This window comes from Lutra lutra, chromosome 9 (assembly GCF_902655055.1).
Source record: "Lutra lutra chromosome 9, mLutLut1.2, whole genome shotgun sequence".
NCBI lineage: Eukaryota > Metazoa > Chordata > Mammalia > Carnivora > Mustelidae > Lutra > Lutra lutra.
This window is the reverse complement of record NC_062286.1, coordinates 59,282,040-59,297,470: the sequence shown is the minus strand read 5'-3', so window position 1 is coordinate 59,297,470 and position 15,431 is coordinate 59,282,040. Positions and strand designations below refer to the sequence as shown.

General features: G+C 37.3%; 1 protein-coding gene across 5 annotated transcripts in view; it reads right to left on the bottom strand.

The window, feature by feature from the left end:
* The window catches only part of VPS54 (VPS54 subunit of GARP complex), a 111,567-nt gene that overhangs the window by 10,833 nt on the left and 85,303 nt on the right, over nt 1-15,431 (bottom strand). For 4 of the 5 annotated variants that reach the window (XM_047746466.1, XM_047746464.1, XM_047746468.1 and 1 more), the window contains 4 exons: nt 15,106-15,211; nt 14,094-14,181; nt 13,210-13,331; nt 13,030-13,110 (listed from right to left, as the gene is read on the bottom strand). In XM_047746466.1, coding sequence (XP_047602422.1) covers nt 13,030-13,110; nt 13,210-13,331; nt 14,094-14,181; nt 15,106-15,211 — 397 coding nt within the window. Of the gene's footprint in view, nt 1-13,029; nt 13,111-13,209; nt 13,332-14,093; nt 14,182-14,751; nt 14,853-15,105; nt 15,212-15,431 lie in introns of those variants that run through there. The other variant, XR_007130241.1, reaches the window with a different exon arrangement.

The following is a 15,431-nucleotide window of genomic DNA, read 5'->3' as shown; positions in this document are numbered from 1 at the left end:
GAGGACAATTAGGCAACAGCAGAGATGGCATCCCGAGCAGCACACCTGGACTGCTGAGTCTTCAAATGAAAAAAATTAAGTGGAAGTATTCCAAACAGAGGACATGCCGTATTACCTCAAATCCATTCTATGTACTATCCAATAAATACTACTAAAGTACAATTCTAATCCTATGATTTGTTATTTTAAAAACTTTTGGGTTCTACTTCTATTTAAAATTTAGAAAGCTGTAAAAGAATATTCTACTACCCTCACCACAAGAAGAAACTGTAATAACTTACAAAATCCGAACTTTTCTTGAACCCGTCAGACAACAGAGGTCCCAGGAAACAAAGGAACTAATTCCAAAAAGTGACAAGCCCCACTGAGGAGAGATGGGACACAGGAACTGCCTCACTTTGGCAGAGCATAGGAAGAAGAGATGACCACCACAGAAACAAATAGAAAGAAAACAACATTTTAACAAATTCCCAAGGGCCAATTATGGACTACTATATATTTACAATAAATGAGAACACTGGCCACAAGGGAAGTATGCGCTCACTCACAAGTTCTCCTCCATGGGTATCCGAAAGGTCCTCACAAACAATACTGGGATTAGAACTGGAGACCACAGAATCATTCTCACAGACAAGCAGGAGGTGACTGGCCACCACTAGAGAAAAAGAACAAGAACTGCCCACTTCCATACACCCTCCTCTTAAAGCAAAATCGTAAAGTCATAGAGAAAGGGCACCAATTTCTTTATTCCCAGGGTTGTGAGGAATAGAAACAAAAAAATACCTTTAAGCCCAGGATCAAAAACCAATCAAAGCAGAGGTTGGCTACCACTGGAAGAGGGGTTGGAACACTGAGAAGGCTTAACATCCAAGGACTTAACCTGATTTCAAGACTTTTAATAATTCTACAGCAGTTAAGACATTAAGACATGGCATTGGTCTAAAACAGACTTAGAGACCAATGGAACAGAATAGAGAGTCCGAAAATAGGCCCACAGGAAAAAAGTCAATTGATTTTCAACAAAAGTGCCAATGGAGGAAGGACAGTCTTTTCAAAAAAAGATTCTGGAACTATCCAGAAAAAAGAACACTGACTCATACTCTGCACTATACACAAAAATCAACTAGAAATGGATAACAAATATACATATAAAACCTGAAGTAATAAATCCTTCAGAAGAAAACACAGAATCATCTTTGTTATGTGGGTTACTCAAAAATTTCTTAGGACAACAAGAAGCATGAATGATAAAAGAAAAAATGATAAACTGGAACTCATCAAAATTTAAAACTGTTCTTTCTATGACACTGTTAAGAAAATGAAAAGATGAAACACATATTTGATAAAGGACTTGTATCAAGAATATATAGAGAACTCTCACAACTCAATAACACAATTTTTAAAAATTAGCCAAAAGTCTGAACATGCTACCAAAGAAAAGACGTGGGTGAAAACCAATACATGAAAAGATGCTCAACATATAAGTTATTATGTAAACTAAAACCACAATGAGTTATCACTCCATACAGACCTATTAGAGTTCTAATTTTAAAAAACAAACAGAGATACAATAGAAAGTGCTGGTGAGGATGAAGAGCCCCTAGAACTCTCATATATCGCAAGTAGGGAAAAAAATGCTATGAATGTTTCATTCACCTTCCTATACCACCGTTAGCAGAGTCTAAGCAATTGGTAAAACACATGAAAAAAATGTGGCAGTTTTTTATAAAGATATCATGAAGTTTTATACTTCTATACAACCATCAATCTAATCCAAGGTATTTATACAAAAGAAATGGAACATGTACCCACCTATAGATGTGTACACAAATTTTTATAACAGCAGATGAAAATCAGATCAGTGGTTGTCAAGGTTTTGGATGTGGGGAGAGAAGTGACTGCAAAAGCGCCTGAGAGAATGTTTAACAGTGATGGAACTGTTCTATATCTTGATTGTGGTAGTTCTACTACCACATAGGTTAAAGTTAGCAAACTACGTATATAAAAAGGGTAAATCTTACTGAACATAAATTATACCTCCATAAGCTGGACTTAAATCCATCAGCTTTCCACTGATAGCAAAAACTCTTCACTGTCTTTCCAACATATCTTCCATTCCTCAGTTCAACCACCCTAATACATTAGCTAAATAGAAAAACTTACCTCTGTTATTTTAACAGCAAAAGCATTAGCAGTCAACATTTACTAGAAACTTGCTATAGTCAGACATATGATAAAAGAAAAGCATTCCACATAAATATTATCTCATTAATCCTTACTACAACTTTATAAGGCTCTATTATTTTCCCCATTTAAAGACAGAAACTGAGGTTTAAGGAGATTAATTTGCCCAAGGTGCTTTAATGGCTTATCTGGGACAAACATGAACTTAGGTCTACCTGACTCCAGTCTACCGCCATACCACCCTGAACGCGCCCGATCTCATCTGATCTCGGAAGCTAAGCAGGGTCGGGCCTGGTTAGTACTTGGATGGGAGGTCTACCTGACTCCAAATCCCTGACGCTGATCTTCCTCCTTATGATTCCTCCCTACAATGCTGCTGCCTCAAAGCACCTCTTTGCCTCAACTTTGTTTGCCCTAACCATGCTTATCTTTAAAAGCAAGACTTACATGCATGCCTCATCCATAAAGTTTTCCCAGATCTCCCTCCTCAGCTGGCAACCAGCTCTTCCAAAGCATTAAAAGCTCTAATAGCACAAAACAGATTCCTTATTTAGGCTCTTTCCATATTCTACCTTCTGTTATAATTATTGATATACTTTTCTTATTAGATAGTTTACTATTTGAGGGACAATAGTGAAGACTTCTTCACCTTATGTATCCCAGTTACCTAACTCAATTTAATTTCCTGAATGAATACAGGAATAAATACAGCTGGGACATTAATTTAGCCAGTATAATTAGATGTTTATGTTTCATTCTATCCAAGCAATGGTACCATCACTTATTAGCTTTTTAGAATCAGCCTATATTACTGTGTTATCCTTCTTTCTCCAAATTAAATTTTCAGGTAAGAAAATAAAAAGCTAAAATTAAGAGGTTAACCCAAACCAAACACTGTCTGCTATCCTGGGATGAATTAAAAACAGAGCTAAACTCCTGGGTAACTCATGAAAGCAACTAGGGCAGGGAGTGGCAAATAGAGACTTATTAACTGGGAGAATGTAATAGGTCAAGGTAACAGAAGTCTCAGTAGGAATACAGTAGTGAAAATACTAAGTTGCAAAGACTAGGCACATTCTTGACATTAAAAATAATGGGGAGGAGTATATTTAAAGTTTGTAAGACTTAAGACACATAATAACTAAATGCTGTATGTAAACTATAGAAACCCTTGTTTAAACAAGTTATTGACATTTTGGGATAATTGATAAATTTTAAATAGGAATAAACATTAGATGATATTAAGGAATTATTGTTAATTTTGTTAAGTGTGATTTGGTAGCATGAATATGTAAGAAAGTTTCAGTTTTTAGACATACATAACTGAATTATTCAGGGCTGAAATATCATATGCCTCACTTTTACTATAAAATATTTTATGGGGCCAACAAGGTGGCTCAGTAGGTTAGGCACCCAACTCCTGATTTTTGGCTCAGGTCATGATTTAGAGTTGTGAGATCAAGCCCTGCATATCCAGCTCTGTGCACAGCAGGAAGTCTGCTTGAGATTCTCTCCTTCTGTTCCTCCACCCACCCTAGTAGTGCTCTCTAAGATAAATAAATCTTAAAAAAATAAAAAAATATTTTAGCAAAAAAAGCAAAATGTGACTGTTACATAAAGGTGATAAATACATGGAAAGCTCATTAAATAATTCTTTTTCTTTATAAATCAATCAATCAATCAATCAATCACAGGAAAAACTCAAGCCATAGTCCTACTTCTTGGTAAACCAACCAACCAAACAACAACAACAAAAAACCCCACAGAATAAATCATGGATTTGAGTACTGGCACTTTTTTGGTTTTGCTTCATTATATTCCAGAGCTTATTACTAGTTCCACTATTTAACATTTACCTTATTTGACACTATCAGGTATTTACAGCCCTCTGCCTTGTTGGATAATAAACTTTTCTTTCTCTCTCTCTTTTTTTAAAGATTTTATTTATTTATTTGACAAAGAGATAAAGAGCACAGGTAGGCAGAGCAGCAGGCAGGAGAGGGAGAAGCAGACTCTCCCTGCTAAGTAGGGAGCCTGATGCAGGACTCGATCCCAGGACCCTGACCTGTGACGAAGGCAGATGCTTAACTGACTGAGCCACTCAGGCGCCCTGATAAACTTCTTTCCTTAAAAATTAGCTCATCACTTTTCTCCAAATCTTTATTTAAATGCGATTAGTTAACATATAGTCTAATATTAGTTTCAGGTGTAGAAATTAGTGATTCATCACTTACATAGATACCTGTGGCTCATCACAAGTGCCCTCCTTAATCCCCATAAACCATTTAACCCATCCCCCGACCACCTCCCCTCCTGTAATAGATGGTAAACTCCTTTAGAGTAGTCACAGTGTATTATTTATTAACTTCTGGTAGAAGAAGGCCATGTATCAAAAAGGAAAACTGGGGTAACAGTACTGCTTTTGAATTTAGTTTGTACTTGGCAACCATAAAAAAGAGAATTCCTGCGGGAGGAGTCAAGATGGCGGAGAAGTAGCAGGCTGAGACAACATCAGGTAGCAGGAGATCAGGTAGATAGCTTATCAAACCATTCCGAACACCTACAAATCCAACAGGAGATCAAAGACAAGAGGAGCAGCAATTCTAGAAGCAGACAATCGACCACTTTCTGAAATGTAGGACCAGCGGAGAAGTGAATCCAAAGCGACGCGAAGACAGACCGCGGGGGGAGGGTCAGGCCCTAGCAAGCGGCAGAGCAACGGAGCACAAAACCAAAACTTTTAAAAGTCTGTTCCGCTGAGGGACATAGCTCCAGAGGCTAAACAGGGGTGAAGCCCACGGGGGGACAGCATGGTCTCAGGTGCCATGGGGTCACAGAAGGATCGGGGGTGTCTGAGAGTCGCAGAGCTCACAGGTATTAGAGTAGGGAAGCCGGCTACCGAGAGGGACCCGAGGAGTGAGCTCTCAACTCGGGGTTACCTAATCGTGATCCATGCCACAGATCACTGCTCTGTGAGGGGGGACCCCACAAGATCTGGGGAGACTCCCCAGATAGAGCTCAGAGATCTGCAGGGTTCGGAGACTCCAGGCAGGGCTGTGTGCCAGAAAGAGAGACACTGGTCACAGGCTGGGTGAGCTCAGAGCTTAGCCAGAGGCCAGGGAGACGGGAGTGATTGAGCGCTTTTCTCCGATGGTGCACTGAGGAATGGGGCTCCAGCTCTCGGCTCCTCTGGGCCGGAGACTGGGAGGACACCATCTTCATTCCCGTCCTCCAGAACTCTACAGAAAGCGTTCAGGGAACAAAAGCTCCCGAAAGCGAACCCAAGCGGATTACTTAGCCAGGCCCCTGGTAAAGGTAGTGCAATTCCGCCTCAGGCAAAGACACTTGAGAATCATTACAACAGGCCCCTCCCCAAAAAGATCAGCAAGAAATCCAGCAAGGAACAAGTTCACTTACCAAGGAGAACAGCCAAATTCCAGAGGAGAAGAAAGCAAAGCATGGAATTCATGGCTTTCTCCCCATGATTCTTTAGCCTTGCAAAGTTAATTTTTTTTAATTTTATTTTTATCTTCTGCTAAATTTTTTTTAATTTTAATTTTAATTTTACCCTTTCCTCCTTTAACATTTTTTAACTAGTTTATCTTAATATCTTTCAAAAAAAATTTTTGAACCTTCATTATTATAGTAACATTTTATCCTTCATGGTATCTAACTTTATTTCTTGTATGCACATAGGGTTTTTTCTTCTAAAAAAATTTGGGATACAACTTCTTCTAATCGATCAAAATATGCCCTAAATCTAGCACAGGGTTTTATTCTAGTTTCCAACCTGAGCAAATTCTCTCCACTTTCTTTTTCTTTATTCTCTCAACCAATTTATCTTCTCAACTCCTTTTTTAGAAATTAAAAAAAATTTTTTTTTCATCTTTACAGTCATATTCCATCCCTTCATCGTGTTTACGCTTATATATGTTTTTCATTCTTTAAAATTTTGGGACGTAGTTTCTTCTAAGAGATCAAAATACTCCCAAAATTAAGTGGGTGAACCTATTCTATCCATCACTCTAATATATGTATATATTTTTTCTTTTTTATATTTTTTCTTTATTTTTTTTTCTCTTTTAAATTTTTTTTTGTTTTTCTGAACTTGTTTTTACCCTCTTTCTTCCCCCCACGATTTGGGGTCTCCTCTGATTTGGCTAAAGCACATTTTACTGGGGTCTTTGCCACCCTTTTATATTTTATTTGCTCCTTCATATATTCTTATCTGGATAAAATGACAAGGCGGAAAAACTCACCACAAAAAAAAAAAGAACAAGACGCAGTACCAAAGGCCAAGGACCTAATCAATATGGACATAGGTAATATGTCAGATCTAGAGTTCAGAATGATGATTCTCAAGGTGCTAGCCAGGCTTGAAAAAGGCATGGAAGATATTAGAGAAATGCTGTCTGGAGAAATAAAAGCCATTTCTGGAAAAATATAAACTAAAATCTAACCAAGTTGAAATAAAAAAAGCTATTAATGAGGTGCAATCAAAAATGGAGGCTCTTACTGATAGGATAAATTAGAAGAGAGAATTAGTGATATAGAAGACCAAATGACAGAGAATAAAGAAGCTGAGCAAAAGAGACACAAATGACTACTGGACCACGAAGGGAGAATTCGAGAGATAAGTGACACCATAAGATGGAAACAACATTAGAACAATTGGGATTCCAGAAGAAGAAGAAAGAGAGGGAGAGCAGAAGGTATATTGGAGAGAATTATTGGAGAGAATTTCCATAATATGGCAAAGAGAACAAGAATCAAAATCCAGGAGGCACAGAGAACCCCGCTCAAAATCAATAAGAATAGGTCCACACCCCGTCACCTAATAGGAAACGTTACAAGTCTTGGCGATAAAGAGAAAATCCTGAAAGCAGCCAGGGAAAAGAAGTCTGTAACATACAATGGTAAAATATTAGATTGGCAACAGACTTATCCACAGAGACCTGGCAGGCCAGAAAGGACTGGCATGATATATTCAGAGCACTAAACGAGAAAAACATGCAGCCAAGAATACTATATCCAGCTAGGCTATCATTGAAAATAGAAGGAGAGATTAAAAGCTTCCAGAACAAACAAAAACTAAAAGAATTCGTAAACACCAAACCAGTTCTACAGGAAATATTCAAAGGAGTCCTCTAAGCAAAGAGAGAGCCTAAAAGTAGTAGATCAGAAAGGAACAGAGACAATATACAGTAACAGTCACCTTACAGGCAATACAATGGCACTAAATTCGTATCTCTCAATAGATACCCTGAATGTAAATGAGCTAAATGCCCCAATCAAAAGACAAAGGGTATCAGAATTGATAAAAAAACAAAACCCATCAATATGCTGTCTACAAGAAACTCATTTTAGACCTAAAGACACCTCCAGATTTAAAGTGAGGGGGTGGAAAACAATTTTCCATGTTAATGGATATCAAAAGAAAGCTGGGGTGGCAATCCTTATATCAGGATCAATTAGATTTTAAGCCAAAGACTATAATAAGAGATGAGGAAGGACACTATATCATACTCAAAGGATCTGTCCAACAAGAAGATCTAACAATTTTAAATATCTCTGCCCCTAACATGGGAGCAGCCAACTACATAAACCAATTAATAGCAAAATCAAAGAAACACATCGACAATAATACAATAGTAGGGGACTTTAACACTCCCCTCACTGAAATGGACAGATCATCCAAGCAAAAGATCAACAAGGAAATAAAGGCCTTAAATGACACACTGGACCAGATGGACATCACAGATATATACAGAACATTCCACCCCAAAGCAAAAGAATACACATTCTTCTCTAGTGCACATGGAACATTCTCCAGAATGGATCATATCCTGGGTCATAAATCAGGTCTCAACTGGTATCAAAAGATTAGGATCATTCCCTGCATATTTTCAGACCACAGTGCTCTGAAGCGAGAACTTAATCACAGGAGGAAATTTGGAAAGACTCCAAATACATGGAAACTAAAGAGCATCCTTCTAAAGAATGAATGGGTCAACCAGGAAATTAAAGAAGAATTTAAAAAATTCATGGAAACAAATGATAATAAAAACACAATGGTTCAAAATCTTTGGGACACAGCAAAGGCAGTCCTGAGAGGAAAATATATAGCAGTACAAGTCTTTCTCAAGAAACAAGAAATGTCTCAAATACACAACCTAACCCTACACTTAAAGGAGCTGGAGAAAGAATAGCAAATAAAGCCTAAACCCAGCAGAAGAAGAGAAATAATAAAGCTCAGAGTAGAAATCAATGAAATAGAAATTTAAAAAAAAAAAACAATAGAACAAATCAATGAAACTAGGAGCTGGTTCTTTGAAAGAATTAGTAAGATTGATAAACCCCTGGCCAGACTTATCAAAAAGAAAAGAGAAAGGACCCAAATAAATAAAATCATGAATGGAAGAGGAGAGATGACAACCAACACCAAAGAAATATAAACAATTATAAGAACATATTATGAGCAACTATACACCAGCAAATCTGACAATCTGGAAGAAATGGATGCATTCCTAGAGACATATAAACTACCACAACTGAACCAGGAAGAAATAGAAATCTGAACAGACCCATAACCAGTAAGGTGATTGAAGCAGTCATCAAAAATCTCCCAACAAACAAGAGCCCAGGGCCAGACGGCTTCCCAGGGGAATTCTACCAAACATTTAAAGAAGAATTAATTCCTATTCTCCTGAAACTGTTCCAAAAATAGAAATGGAAGGAAAACTTCCAAACTCATTTTATGAGGCCAGCATTACCTTGATTCCAAAACCAGACAAGGATCCCATCAAAAAAGAGAATTACAGACCAATATCCTTGATGAACACAGATGCAAAAATTCTCATCAAAATACTAGCCAATAGGGTCCAACAGTACATTAAAAGGATTATTCACCACGACCAAGTGGGATTTATTCCAGGGCTGCAAGGCTGGTTCAACATCCACAAACAATCAACGTGATAAAATACATTAATAAAAGAAAGAACAAGAACCATATGATACTCTCAATAGATGCTGAAAAAGCATTCGACAAAGTACAGCATATTTTCCTGATCAAAACTCTGCAAAGTGTAGGGATACATACCAAAGCCACCTATGAAAAACCCACCGCAAATATCATTCTCAATGGAGAAAACCTGAGAGCTTTTCCGTAACGTCAGGAACACGGCAGGGATGTCCATTATCACCAATGGTATTCAACATAGTACTAAAAGTCCTAGACTTAGCAATCAGACAACAAAAAGAAATTAAAGGCATCCAAATCAGCAAAGAAGAAGTCAAACTATCACTCTTTGCAGATGATATGATACAATATGTGGAAAACCCAAAAGACTCCACTCCAAATCTGCTAGAATTTGTACAGGAATTCAGTAAAGTGTCAGGATATAAAATCAATGCACAGAAATCAGCTGCATTTCTCTACACCAACAACAAGACAGAAGAAAGAGAAATTAAGGAGTCAATCCCATTTACAATTGCACCCAAAACCATAAAATACCTAGGAATAAACCTAACCAAAGAGGCAAAGAATCTGTACTCAGAAAACTATAAAGTACTCATGAAAGAAACTGAGGAAGACACAAAGAAATGGAAAAATGTTCCATGCTCATGGACTGGAAGAGCAAATACTGTGAATATGTGTATGCTACCTAAAGCGATCTACACATTTAATGCAATCCCTATCAAAATCCCATCCATTTTTTTCAAAGAAATGGAACAAATAATCCTAAAATTTATATGGAACCAGAAAAGACCTCGAATAGCCAGAGGAATACTGAAAAAGAAAGCTAAAGTTGGTGGCATCACAATTCCAGACTTCAAGCTCTATTACAAAGCTGTCATCATCAAGACAGTATGGTACCGGCACAAAAACAGACACATAGATCAATGGAAGAATAGAGAGCCCAGAAATAGACCCTCAACTCTATGGTCAACTAATCTTTGACATAGCAGGAAAGAATGTCCAATGGAATAAAGACAGTCTCTTCAACAAATGGTGTTGGGGAAAATTGGACAGCCACATGCAGAAAAATGAAACTGGATCATTTCCTTACACCACACACAAAAATAGACTCAAAATGGATAAAGGACCTCAATGTGAGAAAGGAATCCATCCAAATCCTTGAGGAGAACACAGGCAGCAACCTCTTCAACCTAAGCCGCAGCAACTTCTTCCTAGGAACATCACCAAAGGCAAGGAAGCAAGGGCAAAAATGAACTATTGGGACTTTATCAAGATCAAAAGCTTTTGCACAGCAAAGGAAACAGTTAACAAAACCAAAAGACAACTGACAGAATGGGAGAAGATATTTACAAACGACATATCAGATAAAGGGCTAGTATCCAAAATCTATAAAGAACTTATCAAACTCAACACCTAAAGAATAATCCAATCAAGAAATGGGCAGAGGACATGAACAGACATTTCTGCCAAGAAGACATCCAGATGGCCAACAGACACATGAAAAATTGCTCCACATCACTCGGCATCAGGGAAATACAAATCAAACCACAATGAGATACCTACCACCTCACACCAGTCAGAATGGCTAAAATTAACAAGTCAGGGGTGCCTGGGTGGCTCAGTGGGTTAAAGCATCTGCCTTCGGCTCAGGTCATGATGCCAGGGTCCTGGGATCGAGCCCTACATCGGGCTCTCTGCTCAGCGGGGAGCCTGCTTCCCTTCCTCTCTCTCTGCCTACTTGTGATCTCTGTCAAATAAATAAGTCTTAAAAAAATTAAATTAAATTAACAAGTCAGGAAATGACAGGTGCTGGCGAGGATGTGGAGAAAGGGGAAACTTCCTACACTGTTGGTGGGAAGCAAGCTGGTGCAACCACTCTGAAAACAGCATGGAGGTTCCTCAAAAAGTTGAAAACAGAGCTACCCTACGAACCAGCAATTACACTACTAGGTATTTACCCTAAAGATACAAATGTAGTGATCAGAAGGGGCACGTGAACCCGAATGTTTATAGCAGCAATGTCCACAATAGCCAAACTATGGAAAGAACCTAGAAGTCCATCAACAGATGAATAGATAAAGAAGATGTGATATATATATACAATGGAATACTATGCAGCCATCAAAAGAAATGAAATCTTGCAATTTGCGATGACGTGAATGGAACCAGAGGGTATTATGCTTAGCGAAATAAGCCAATTGGAGAAAGACAACTATCATATGATCTCCCTGATATGAGGAAGTCGAGAAGCAACATGGGGAGTTTGTGGGGTAGGAAAAGAATAAATGAAACAAGATGGGATTGGGAGAGAGACAAACCGTAAGAGACTCTTATTCTCAGGAAACAAACGGAGGGTTGCTGGGGGGAGGAGGGTAGGGTGAGGGTGGTTGGATTATGGACATTTGGGAGGGTATGTGCTATGGTGAGTGCTGTGAAGTGTGTAAACCTGGCAATTCACAGACATGTACCCCTGGGGCTAATAATACATTATATGTTAATTTTAAAAAAGAGAGAATTCCTAAACAACATTTTTCTCCATACAAAACTGGAAACTAATTTAACAGGTACAGCATAATATAGGTATGTCTACATACAAATATAATTCCTTAAGCTTCTTAAAAGCATAAAATATCTATGTTATGTATCAACTACACCCAACATTCTCAAAGTGTTGTGTGGGGACACCTGGGAGTCAGAGACTCTTTGTGGAAATCTGTGAAGTAAAAACCATTTTCATAATACTAATAAACTATTACTTCTTCACACTCATTCTTTCATGTTTAAAGAATGGAGATTTTTCAATGACTTTCAACGTCATTGTTCTGATGGCCATGTGTTTGTGTATTCTTGTGTTTTAAATTTTTCTTAGTTTTAATTTCTAGTATGGTACTTACTGATAGGTAAAATTTGCATGAATAAAAGTTCTTTGGCATCTGCAATTATTTTTAAGTATAAAGAGGTCCTGTGACCAAAACATTTGAGAATGATTAAACAAATGCAATCTTATTTTCCAAGGACTCTTTCCTCACTGTCATCTTCAAAGATACAAGCCCACACCTAATCTCTGTGAATGGGCACTGCTTCACCTTGCACTTTTATGATTTTCACATGCTTGTTGCTCCTGCCAGGATTCCTTCAGAATCCTGAAGAATGCAAGCGGCAGAAAAGCATACCAAAGTGCCTGGATTGATGATTACCCTAAATATACTCTCAAGCATGCACATATAAACTAAATAAACCTTCAAATTTCCAAGTTATGAAATTTCTGCTTTCTTCCTAAGATAGGTGTTGTACTTAGGGAATGAAAAGAGTAGGGGATGGGGCAAAAGTGACTAGGTCTGATAAAGTGACATTTTTCTAAAGTTACCCTCCGGTGTAATAGAGGATTCACTGGAAACCATTGCTTCTTTTAATGACCCATTAAGAATAGAAAGCAAATAGGAAACAGATACTAAAACTGATTATCTATGAGGGAAATAATAGAGCACCTCAGACTCTGCCATTGCAGTCTGGAAAATAAAGAACATACCTTACCACAGATAATTTATTTACTTTTTTCTCTATTTTGATCTTTTTTCTCTCAATTCTGTCTCTGGAACACTTTCAGACAAAAACCTAGTTCGATGAAGGCACATATTTGTCGATGCAGCTCATATAAAATTACTTCTGCATAGGGTTTCTTTCATTCTTAAAATAATCTCCCTCCTGTCCCCTTTTAGCCCCCTTAGGATATGATTATCCATTATTTGGGCAATCTGAACATTTTATTGAGTTTTTCTAAACCCTGATGAATTTGACTGGTTAGACAACTGCAAAAAGGCACAATGCCTTTAAACAATGCCTAATAATTTCCATAAATCATTTACCTTAGATAATAGCTTGTCAAATAAGCTATCCATTATCGCTACAAGCTTGGCTGATATTTCAGCAATGTGGTCATGGTAGTCCTGTAATGAGAAAGAACACTATATTTTAAAGTCCCTGGGACACATCTAAAAAATACTTAGCAATTATGAAACTCCAGTAGAAAATCTAAGGAAAAGTACCTTAGTGATATGATCAAAATGCCTAAGCATGCTATACTGCTTAGGCTGCAGTCGAGCTTCAAAATGAGCCCTGATCACAGGAATGTAGTGCACAATTAACTGCAAACAACGTGAAGAAAGAGCTGAAGATCCAGGAAGTGAATATATCAGGGAGAAACAAAAAAACAATATTAGTTGAGTTTAAACATCAAATTAAACAAAAAATGTCAATTAGTTTCCTACAGTTTATTTCATCAATGAAGAACACACAGGAGAAAGCAACATTATTTCACTTCGGTTAAGAAAATGATTTGGGGAGCGCCTGGCTGTCTCAGTCAGTTGGGTGTCTGACTCCTGGTTTTGGCTTGGGTCATGATCTCATGGTCGTGGTTGAGCCCACATTGGGCTCCGTGCTCAGTGCAGAGTCTGCTTCAGATTCTTTCTCTCTTCCTCTCTGCCCCTTCCTGCTTCAGTGCTCTCTCTCAAATAAATAAAAAAATTTTTTTAAAATTATTTGGTACAGAATAATGTAGCAAACATGCTGCTTTTCCCAATGAACTCAAGTTGCTGGTATTACTGACATGAGGAAGCTAAGGGGAAAACTGATTCTCTTCTGACATTCAGATTCCTTTCACCTCAAAGCACCTCATACTTACTACATCTTAACATTTTCTATAGTGGTGCAACTTCCAAATAACTTGTATTTGTTAGAGTTGAAATTCTTCCTAAGATTTCCCCAGAAGTTAATTTTTTCAGTTATGTTAATACATAGAAGATGAAGCACATTTGCTACTTTTAGAGCCTTTAATTAGAGTCATAAGAACATCAGGTATAATAAAAACACAATGAGGATGGTGACCTCACTGTAAAATCTCAGCATGTGAATTAAAAGCAAGAATCCATACCCAAATTTTTTGTAGTTATTGTTTTTAGTCCAACAACTTGCAGTGCACCAGCTCCAAGAACTAACTGGCAACTTCTTGAATTGAAGTACTAACAAAGGAAGGAGAAAAAAAAGCCCAACAATTTATTAAAAATTATTCTATATATGCTGGTAATGTGTCTATAGTTCTAAAAATACATTCCTCTTTCCTCTCATTCAAGGACCAAATGGATTTTCTAGTAGGAGCAATTAGGACCTATTTATGTAATGACAGAAAAAGGGATGATGTTAATATTTATTGTCTGGTGGGAAAAAAGTGAAATTCTAAAAACAATTGTTCAGAAGTTAACCTTTAATCTGCATTCATAAAACTAGTTCAGTTTTACTGAAACAATATACTATATGTTAATTATACTTTAATAAAAAAAACAATTTCAGTTTTAGTCATTCATACTGGAAGGTCCCATTTTCAAAAGAGTAACAAAATCTTTCTGAACTAAAATATGACAACTCAATTTGGGGGCAGAATTAACTGATTAGACATTTGGAAAAAATGTCTAATTTTCTTTATACTAGCAGTTAAAAATACCTGTTAAAATGAAATGGCTGAATAAGATTATCTCCACATTTTCATTTTACATCAATGGTTCTGAAAGAATGATTTAAGAAAAATCTCTAACCTTAGTGAGATGAATTTTGTAAAGTTCAGTGAATTCCTTCCATGCACATTTGAAACCAGTCCAGGTTTTTTGACCTAAGTGGCCTCAGTCATGTTCAGCACCTAACGAACAAATCATCTCCTGTCTCCAATGTCATTAACAACTCTATGGGTATAATGAGGAATCACTAAAAGTGAGAAGGAAGTACGCAGCCTTCTTCCAGTAACATGTTGTGATTCAACCACAATTAAATGTCTCAAAATTAATGTCTTAAAGATAACTTAACCTTGAAATGTCTTAGTTTGAAGACTGGTCATACCCTAAGGAATTAATTCTTTCAACTACTTTTCCATCACAGAGTGAAATCATACACACCTTCAATAAATCTGATAGACGAGTAAGCATGTCAGTAGTAACAGATGGGATATTGTCTACACACTGGCAATATTCAAGGATAATTCTTATCAACAGCAATACAGTTCTGTAAAAAAAGAAAGATGACCCAAGAGGAAGTCAAAACAAGAAGGTTAAAATGATTCAACACATAAAAATCAATACTGACCTTGGTAACTAGGAACTCATGTGTTTTACCTATAAATGCAGCAGAGTAGGGACTAAAGTGAGGCAAGACAGATTCCTCGGGTGCAAAATGAAAGAGGCACTCATTTTCAGGGTCATGCAACTACAGGATCAGCACTGCA